Genomic DNA, 10,572 nt, shown 5'->3' on the forward strand with positions numbered 1-10,572 from the left:
ATTTGCTTTCTCGTCCCCAAAATTCACCATTTTTGAGCTTGAATTTTGGGTTTTTTGGGCTCAGAATTCCCATTTTTTTGGCTCCAAAATTCCCATTTTTTGGCTCCAAAATTCGCTTTTTTTGGGCTCCAAATTCAGCTTTTTTCACTCCAAAATTTGGTTTTTTCGACCACAAAATTCACTTTTTTCTTCCCCAAAAATTCCCATTTTTCAACCCCAAAATTCTGCTTTTTTTGCCTTAAAATTCACTTTTTCAGCGTCAAAATTCTCATTTTTCAGCCCGAAATTTGCGCTTTTTTGGCCTCAAAATTCCCTTTTTCAGCCCCAAAATTCAGGGAATTTCTGTGGCCATTCTGGCTGAGGTGCTCAGCTACAGCCATGCTGCCAACAAGTGAGCCAAAATTCGGGGTTTTCCACCCAAAATTTGGGTTTTTCGACCCAAAATTCTTTTTTTCCGACCCAAAATTTGTTATTTTCGGCCCAAAATTTGGGTTTTTCAGCCCAAAATTTGGAATTTTTGGCCCAAAATTTGGGGTTTTTGACCCAAAATTCAGTTTCTTCAGCCCAAAATTTGATTTTTTCGACCCAAAAGTTGATTTTTTCGACCCAAAATTTGGGGTTTTCGACCTCAAATTTGGTTTTTTTGATCCAAAATTTGGGGTTTTTGACCCAAAATTTGGTTTATTCAGCCCAAAATTTGGGGTTTTCGACCCAAAATTCGTTTTTTTCAACTCAAAATTATATTTTTTTACCCAAAATTTGGTTTTTTCGACGAAAAATTTGGTTTTTTTGACCAAGAATTTGGTTTTTTCGGTTAAAAATTCAGTGTTTTCGACCCAAAATTCCGTTTTTTCGACCCAAAATTTGCTTATTTTGGCCGAAAATTCACTTTTTTGTCTAAAAATTCAATTTTTGGGGGTTCAAATTCACTTTTTGAGGCTCGAAATTTATTTTTCTTGGGCTCAAAATTTGCCTTTTTCGCCTCAAAATCAACTTTTTTTAACCCCTAAAATCCCTTTTTTGGGCTCTAAAATCTGATTTTTTTTTTTTGCTTCAAACTTCATTTTTTCAATCCCAAAAATTCAGCTTTTTCGGTCTCAAAATTCCCATTTTTCAGCCCCCAAATTCTGGTTTTTCAACCAAAAATTCGGTTTTTTCAACCAAAAATTTGGTTTTTTCGACCCAAAATTTGGTATTTTCAACCCAAAATTCAGTTTTTTCGACCCAAAATTTGCTTATTTTGGCTGAAAATTCACTTTTTTTGGCCAAAAATCCAATTTTTTGGGCTCGAAATTTACTTCGGCTCAAAAATCCCCATTTTTTTGCCCCCAAAATTGACCTTTTTTGGGCTCAAAATTCAGCTTTTTTCACTCCAAAATTTGCTTTTTCCGACCACAAAATTCACTTTTTTCTTCCCCAAAAATTCCCATTTTTCAACCCCAAAATTCTGCTTTTTTTTGCCTTAAAATTCACTTTTTCAGCGTCAAAATTCTCATTTTTCAGCCCGAAATTTGCGCTTTTTTGGCCTCAAAAGTCCCTTTTTCAGCCCCAAAATTCAGGGAATTTCTGTGGCCATTCTGGCTGAGGTGCTCAGCTACAGCCATGCTGCCAACAAGTGAGCCAAAATTCGGGGTTTTCCACCCAAAATTCGGGTTTTTCGACCCAAAATTCTTTTTTTCCGACCCAAAATTTGTTATTTTCGGCCCAAAATTTGGGTTTTTCAGCACAAAATTTGGAGTTTTTGGCCCAAAATTTGGAGTTTTTGACCCAAAATTCAGTTTCTTCAGCCCAAAATTTGATTTTTTAGACCCAAAAGTTGATTTTTTCGACCCAAAATTTGGGGTTTTCGACCTCAAATTTGGTTTTTTTGATCCAAAATTTGGGGTTTTTGACCCAAAATTTGGTTTATTCAGCCCAAAATTTGGGGTTTTTGACCCAAAATTCGTTTTTTTCAACTCAAAATTCTTTTTTTTGACCCAAAATTTGTTTTTTTCGACCAAAAATTTGGTTTTTTCGACCCAAAATTTGGGTTTTTTTGGTCAAAAATTTGGGTTTTTTGACCCAAAATTCAGTTTTTTCAACCCAAAATCTGCTTATTTCAGCTGAAAATTCACTTTTTTTGGCCAAAAATCCAATTTTTTGGGCTCGAAATTTACTTTTTTGGACTCAAAAAAAATCCCCATTTTTTGCCCCCAAAATTTGCTATTTTTGCCCCAAAATTTGGGGTTTTGGAGCTCGAAATTTACTTTTTTCGCTCCAAAATTTGCTTTTTCAACTGCAAAATTCACTTTTTTCTTACCCAAAAATTCCCATTTTTCAGCCCCCAAATTCTGCTTTTTTTGCCTTAAAATTCACTTTTTTGCCCCCAAAATTTGCTATTTTTGCCCCAAAATTTGGGGTTTTTGAGCTCAAAATCAGCTTTTTTCACTCCAAAATTTGGTTTTTTCAACCACAAAATTTACTTTGTTCTTCCACAAAATTCCCTCTTTTTTTTTGCCCCAAAAATTCACTTTTTCAGGCTCAAAATTCCTTTTTTCCAGCTCAGATTTCCCTTTTTTTTGGCTGAAAATTCAGTTTTTTGAGCTCCAAATTCACTCTTTTTGGCCAAAAATTCACTTTTTTCTGCCTCAAAAATCTGCATTTTTGGCTCCAAAATTCGCTTTTTACGCCCCAAAATTCAGTTTTTCAGGCTCAGAAATTCACTTTTTCAGCCTCAAAATTTGCTATTTTCACCCCAAAATTCAAGTTTTTTTGGCCTCTAAAATCTGCTTTTTTCCCACCTTAAAATGCACTTTTTTCAGCTCAAAATCTCCTTTTTTTAAGTCATTTTAAGGTCATTTTAGGACCATTTTTGGGTCATTTTGAGGCTATTTTAGTTCTATTTGGGTAATTTGGTTGATTTTTGGTCATTTTGGGTCATTTTGGGTCAATTTTTATCCATTTTTCTGAAAAAATCCCATTTTTTGGCCTCAAAATTAATATTTTTCTCTCCGAATTTAATTTAAATTTTGAATTTTTACTCCCACAGGTATGAAGTTGATGATATTGATGAGGAAGGCAAAGAGTGAGTGAGAAAAAATCCCAAAATTCCCCAAAATCTCCCCAAATTTCCCCCAAATCTCCCCAAAATTCCCTTAAAACTCCCAAAATCCCCCAAATTTCCCCAAAATTTCCCCAAAATTTCCTTCATTCTCCCCAAAAATCATTAAAACTTCCCCCAAATCTCTCCAAAATCCCCTAAAATTCCCCAAAATTCTCCCAAATTTCCCCAAAATTCCCTCAAAACTCCCAAAATTCCCAATAAACTTCCCCAAAAATCCTCTTGAAACTCCCAAAATCCCCAAATTTCCCCCAAAATTTCCTCAAATTTCTCCAAAATATTCTCAAATCTTCCCCAAAATTCCCTTTAAAACTCCTAAATTCCCCCAAAATCACCTCAAACCCCCAAAATTCTCCCAAATTCCCCCAAATTTCCCCAAATCCCCCCAAAAATCCCCAAAATCCTCTCAAATCTTCCCCAAAATTCCTTAAAACCCCCAAAATTCCCCCAAAATCACCTCAAACCCCCAAAATCCTCCCAAATTCCCCCAAATTTTCCCAAATTCCCCCAAAAATCCTCCAAAATCCTCTCAAATTTCTCCAAAATTCCCTAAAAACACCCAAAATTTCCCCAAAATTCCCTTGAAAACTCCCAAAATTTCCCTAAAATTCCCTTAAATCCCCAAAATTCCCTTTAAATTTCCCCAAAAATCTCTCAAAATTCCCCCAAATCCCCTAAAATCTCCCCAAATTCCCCCAAAATCACTTTAAACCTCCTAAAATCCTCTTAAAACATCCAAAATTCCCAAGTTCCCCCAAAATTCCCCAAAATCTCTCCAAATCTCCCAAAAATCTCCTAAAATTCCCCCAAACTTCCCCTTAAACTCCCAAAATCTCCTCAAATCCCCCAAAATATCCCCAAAATTCCCACAAAACTCCCAAAATCTCCCAAAATCCCCTCAAATCTCTCCAAAATTCCCAAAAAATTCCCCTTAAATCCCCTCAAATCCCCAAAAATTCCCCCAAAATCACCCCAAATTGCCCCAAAATCCCCAAAATTCCCTCAAATCTTCCCCAAAATTCCCCTTAAAACTCCCAAAATCCCCCAAAATCCTCTTAAAACTCCCAAAATTGCTTTCAAATCTCCCCAAATTCCCCCAAAAATCCCTCAAAACCACATCAAATTTCTTCAAAATTCCCTTAAAACTCCCAAAATTCCCTGAAAACTCCCAAAATCTCCCCAAAATTCCTCTAAAATTCTCCCAAAATCCCCTCAAATCCTTCAAAAACTCCATTTAAACCCCAAAATTCTCCTTAAATCCCCCAAAATTGCCCCAAAATCCCCAAAAATTCCCCCAAAATTCCCTCAAATCTTCTCCAAAATCCCCTGAAAACTCCCAAAATCTCCCCAAATCTCCCCAAATTCCCCCCAAATCCTCCCTAAAATTCCCTGTAAATTTGCCAAAATCCCCCAAAATCACCTCTAATTTTCCCAAAATCCCCTGAAAACTCCCAAAATTCCCCCAAATCCCCTCAAAATCCCCAAAATTCTCCCAAAATCCCCTCAAATCCTCTCCAAATCCTCCCCAAAACCCCCAAAATCCCCAAAATCCCTAAACCTCCCAAATTCACAAATCACCTAAATCCCCCAAATCTCCCCAAAATTCCTCTAAAATTCTCCCAAAATCCCCTAAAATTCTCCAAAAATCTCCCTCAAGCTCCCAAAAATTCCATTTAAACCCCAAAATTCCCCCAAAATCCCCTCAAATTCCCCCAAAATCCCCTAAAATCTCCCCAAAATCCCTAAAATCTCCTCAAATCCTCCCCAAAATGCCCTTAAAACTCCCAAAATCTCCCCAAATTCCCCCAAAATTTCCTAAAAATCCCCTGAAAACTCCCAAAAATCCCCAAAATTCCCCCAAAATGTCCTCAAATCCTCCCCTAAATGCCCTTAAAACTCCCAAAAACCCCAAAATCCCCCAAAATCTCCCCAAAATCCCCAGAAAACCCCAAAATTTCTCCCAAAATCCCCTCAAATCCTCCCCAAAACCCCCAAAAATCACCTCAAATCCCCCAAAAATCCCCCAAAATGCTCTTAAAACTCTCAAAAACCCCAAAATTCCACAAAATTCCCCTGAAAACTCCCAAAATTCCTTTCAAATCTCCCCGAATTTCCCCAAAAATCTCCCCAAATCCTCCCAAAATCTCCTCAAAATTCCCCCAAAAACTCCATTTACACCCCAAAATTCCCCTAAAAATCTCCCCAAATCCTCCCCAAAACCCCCAAAAATCACCTAAAATTCCCCCAAATTCTCCAAAAATCCCATTTTTAAATTATTTTTAATTATTTTTCCCCCATTAACCCTTCACCACGCTGAGCCGCCGCCGCATCATCCCCTAAATCCCCCAAAAATTCCCCAAAATTCCCCCAAATCCCCTCAAACCTCCAAAATCCCCTTAAAACTCCCAAAACCCCAAATTCCCCTAAAATCCCCCAAAATCCCTGAAAACTCCCAAAATCTCCCCTAAAATCCTCCAAAAATCTCCTCAAAACTCCCAAAAACTCCATTTAAACCCCAAAATTCCTCTCAAAATCCCCCTAAATTCCCCCAAAATCCTCCAAATTGCCCCAAAATCCCCCAAAACCTCCCAAAAATCCCATTTTTCCCCCATTTAACCCTTCAGGCGCCACACGCTGAGCCGCCGCCGCATCATCCCCCTGCCCCAATGGAAAACCAACCCCGAGACAGACCCCGAGGCTCTGTTCCACAAGGACCAGCTGGTTTTGGCTCTTTATCCCCAAACCACCTGCTTCTACCGGGCTCTGATCCACGCCCCGCCCCAGAGGGTGAGCTCCCCGAAAAATTTGGGAAAAAATCCCGGAAAAATTGGGGGAAAAACGAGGATTTTGGGCAAAAATTGATGGAGGAGGAGGGAGGCGGCAGTGGTTGCTAGGGGGCGGGGCTTGTTGCTAGGGACTCATTTCCATATATGGATATTGTTTATAAAGGGTTGCTAAGGGGCGGGGCTTGTTGCTAAGGACTCATTGCCATATATGGTGTTGCTAAGGGGCGGAGCTTGTTGCTAGGGACTCATTTCCATTTATGGCTATTGTTCATAAAGGGTTGCTAAGGGGCGGAGCTTGTTGCTAGGGACTCATTTCCATATATGAGGTTGCTAAGGGGCGGAGCTTGTTGCTAAGGAGTCATTTCCATATATGGGGTTGCTAAGGGGCGGAGCTTGTTGCTAGGGACTCGTTTCCATATATGGCTATTGCTTATAAAGGGTTGCTAAGGGGCGGAGCTTGTTGCTAAGGCAGCCATTGCCATATATGGGGTTGCTAGGGGCGGAGCTTGTTGCTAGGGACTTGTTTCCATATATGGCTATTTCTTATAACGCGTTGCTAAGGGGCGGAGCCTGTTGCTAAGGGAGCTATTGCCATATATGGGGTTGCTAAGGGGCGGAGCTTGTTGCTAAGGGAGCAGTTTCCCTATATGACATTGCTAAGGGGCGGGGCCTGTTGCTAAGGGGCGGAGCTTGTTGCTAGGGGAGCCTCAAACCCCTCAGGAGCCTCAAATTCACCCCAAAATTCCCCAAATTTACCCCAAAATTCCCCAAATTCACCCCAAAATTCCCCAAATTTACCCCAAAATTCACCCAAATCAACCCAAAATCCCTCAAATTCCACTCTAAATCCCCCAAATTCACCCCAAAATCTCCAAATCTCCTTCAAATCCAACCCAAAATCCCCCAAAAATTCCAATTTTCCAACCTCACAAATCCCCAAATCCTCTTCAAATTTCCTCCAAATCTCCCCAAACCCTTCAAAAAACCCAAAATCCCCCAAAATCTCAACATTTTCTCCCAAATCCTCTCAATTTCACCCCCAAAAATCTTACTTTTAACCCCAAAAAATCCCAATTTTACCCCCAAAAACCCCATTTTTTCCCCCAAAACTTCTTAGATTTTTTTCCAATAATTTTCATTAATTAATCCCAAATTTTTTCTCCCAAATCCTCTCAATTTCAACCCCAAAAATCCCATTTTTAACCCCAAAAAACCCTAATTTTACCCCAAAAAATCCCCATTTTCACCCTTAAAAACCCCATTTTCCCCCGAAAATTTCCTATATTTTTTCCCCAAAATTTTCAATATTTATCCCAAATTTTTTCTCCCAAATCCTCTCAATTTCATCCCCAAGAATCCCAAAAAAATTCTTTTTTTTACCCCAAAAAATCCCATTTTTACCCCCAACAATCCCATTTTCCCCCCCAAAAATCCCATTTTCCCCCAAAACTTCTTAGATTTTTTCCCAATAATCTTCAGTAATTAATCCCAAATTTTGCTCCCAAATCCCCTCAATTTCAACCCCAAAAATTTTATTTTTAACCCCAAAAAATCCTAATTTTATTCCCAAAAACCCCATTTTCCCCCAAAATTTCCTATATTTTTTTCCCAATAATTTACATTTATATATCTCAAATTTTTGCTCCCAAATCCTCTCAATTTCACCCCCAAAAAACCCATTTTAACCCCAAAAATCCCATTTTTAACCTCAAAAAATCCCATTTTTACCCAGAAAATTCCCATTTTCACCCCAAAAAATCCCATTTTTTACCCAAAAAATCCCATTTTTACCCCCAAAAAATCCCATTTTTACCCCCAAAAAATCCCATTTTTCACCCAAAAAATCCCATTTTACCCCAAAAAAAATCCCATTTTTACCCAAAAATCCCATTTTCACCCCAAAATCCCATTTTTACCCAAAATCCATTTTTCACCCCAAATTTTTCCCCCAAATCCTCTCAATTTTACCCCCAAAAAATCCCATTTTTACCCCCAAAAATCCCATTTTTACCCCAAAAAATCCCATTTTTACCCCCAAAAAAATCCCTTTTTTTACCCAAAAAATTCCCATTTTCACCCCAAAAAATCCCATTTTTACCCCAAAAAAATCCCATTTTTCACCCAAAAAATTCCTATTTTCACCCCAAAAAATCCCATTTTTACCCCAAAAAATCTCATTTTTACCCCAAAAAAATCCCATTTTTACCCCAAAATCCCATTTTACCCCAAAAAATCCCATTTTTTACCCCAAAAAATCCCATTTTACCCCAAAAAATCCCATTTTACCCCAAAAAAACCCTATTTTTCACCCCAAAAAATCCCATTTTTACCCCAAAAATCCCATTTTTACCCAAAATCCCATTTTACCCCAAAAAAAATCCCATTTTTTACCCAAAAAATTCCCATTTTCACCCCAAAAATCCCATTTTTACCTCAAAAAAAATCCCATTTTTACCCCCAAAAATTCCCATTTTCACCCCAAGAAAATCCCATTTTTCACCCCAAAAATCTCATTTCTTCCCCATTTTTTCCCCCCAAACCCCAAAATTTTCCTCCAAATCCCCCAAAATATTAATTTTTGTTAATTTCCATTAATTTTTGTTAATTCTCATTAATTTCCCAGCCCCAGGACGACTATTCTGTGCTGTTTGAGGACACTTCCTACGCCGATGGATATTCTCCTCCCCTCAACGTGGCGCAGAGATACGTCGTTGCCTGCAAGGAGACCAAAAAGAAGTGAAAATTGGGGGAAAATGACCAAAGTTTGGGGAAAAACACCCAAAAATTGGGGAAGAGCGACCAGGAATTAGGGGGGAGGGGAAAAAATGAGATATTTTGGGAAAAAAATGGGGAAAAATGGTTTTTTTTGGGTGAAAAATGGGATTTTTTGGGGTAAAAATTGGGATTTTTGGGGTAAAAATGGGGAAAAAATTAGGATTTTTTGGGTGAAAAATGGGAATTTTGGGAAAGAAATCAGATTTTTTGGGGAAAAAATGGGAAAAAATAAGGAAGAATGGGATTTTTGGGGTAAAAAATGGGATTTTTTGGGGTAAAAAATGGGATTTTTTGGGGTAAGAAATAGGGGAAAATTAGATTAATTGAAGAAAAATTGGGAAAAAATACGGAAAAATTTAGATTTTTTGGGGAAAAAATGGAACTTTTGGGGTAAAAATGGGGGAAAAATTGGGATTTTTTTTAATAAAAAATGTGGAAAAATGGGATTTTTTTGAGGGAAAAATGGGGAGAAATGGGATTTTTGGGGTAAAAAGTGGGAAAAAAATAAGGAAAAATTGGGAAAAAACACCCAAAAATTCAGAAAAAACACCCAAAAATTTGGGAAGAGTGACTTGGAATTAGGGGGGAGGGGAAAAAATGGGAAAAATGGGGAAAAAATGGGATTTTTTGGGGTAAAAAATGGGAAAAAATGAGAAAAAATAAGGAAATATTGGGGTTTTTTGGGATAAAATGGGAAAAATTGGGATTTTTTGGGGGAAAAATGGGAAAAAAAGAAGGAAAAATTGGGAAAAAACACCCAAAAATTCAGGGAAAACACCCAAAAATTTGGGAAGAGCGACCTGGAATTGGGGGGAGGGGAAAAAATGAGATTTTTTGGGAAAAAAATGGGGAAAAACGGAGAAAAAATGGGGTTTTTTGGGCAAAAAATGGGATTTTTCGGGGAAAAATTGGGATTTTTGGGGAAAATGGGGAAAAAATGGGATTTTTTGGGGAAAAAATGGGATTTTCGGGGAAAAAATCGGATTTTGGGGAAAAATGGAAAAAATAGGAAGAATTGGGATTTTTGGGAAAAATTTTGGGTAAAAATAGGATTTTGGGACAAAATGAGGGGAAAATTGGATTAATTGAAGAAAAATTGGAAAAAATACGGAAAAATATAATTTTTGGGGAAAAAATGGAACTTTTGGGGTAAAAATGGGGGGAAAATTGGGATTTTTTTTAATAAAAAATGGGAGAAAATGGGATTTTTTTGAGGGAAAAATGGGGAGAAATGGGATTTTTGGGGGAAAAATGGGAAAAAATGAGGAAAATTTGGGAAAAAACACCCAAAAATTCAGAAAAAACACCCAAAAATTTGGGAAGAGTGGCTTGGAATTTGGGGGGAGGGGAAAAAATGGGAAAAATGGGGAAAAAAAGGGATTTTTTTGGGGGGAAAAAATGGGGAGAAAATGGGGGAAAATGGGATTTTTTGGGGTAAAAATGAAGAAAAAAAGGGATTTTTTGAAGAAAAAATGGGAAAAAATGACAAAAAAACAAGGAAAAATTGGGATTTTTTCGGATAAAATGAGAAAAATTGGGATTTTTGGGGGGAAAAAGGGGAAAAAATGGGAAAAAATAAGGAAAAATTGGGAAAAAACACCCAAAAATTCAGGGAAAACACCCAAAAATTGGGGAAAAACACCCAAAAATTTGTGAAGAGCGACCTGGATTTAGGGGGGAGGGGAAAAAATGGGATTTTTTGGGAAAAAATGGGATTTTTTGGAGTAAAAAAGGGAAAAAATGAGAAAAAAATAAGGAAAAATTGGGATTTTTTGGGATAAAAAATGGGGAAAAATTGGGATTTTTTTGGGGTGAAAATGGGATTTTTTGGGGGGAAAAATGAGGAAAAAATGGGATTTTTGGGGTGAAAAATGGCTCAAAAATTGGGGAAAAACACCCAAAAATTTGGGA

The 10,572-nt window shown here is 37.6% G+C and overlaps 1 protein-coding gene across 3 annotated transcripts in view; it reads left to right on the forward strand.

Moving 5' to 3' along the window:
* The window catches only part of SGF29 (SAGA complex associated factor 29), a 17,337-nt gene extending 8,629 nt beyond the window's left edge, over positions 1-8,708 (forward strand). For 2 of the 3 annotated variants that reach the window (XM_085048601.1, XM_085048603.1), the window contains exons 7-9: positions 3,029-3,064; positions 5,725-5,887; positions 8,510-8,708. In XM_085048601.1, coding sequence (XP_084904727.1) covers positions 3,029-3,064; positions 5,725-5,887; positions 8,510-8,626 — 316 coding nt within the window. In that variant the 3' untranslated portion in view covers positions 8,627-8,708. The remainder of the gene's footprint in view (positions 1-3,028; positions 3,065-5,724; positions 5,888-8,509) is intronic. The other variant, XM_085048602.1, reaches the window with a different exon arrangement.
* The last annotated feature ends 1,864 nt before the right edge of the window (positions 8,709-10,572 follow it).

The sequence above is a fragment of the Lichenostomus cassidix genome, unplaced genomic scaffold, assembly GCF_008360975.1.
Source record: "Lichenostomus cassidix isolate B80296 unplaced genomic scaffold, HeHo_3.0 HiC_scaffold_55, whole genome shotgun sequence".
Taxonomy (NCBI): domain Eukaryota; kingdom Metazoa; phylum Chordata; class Aves; order Passeriformes; family Meliphagidae; genus Lichenostomus; species Lichenostomus cassidix.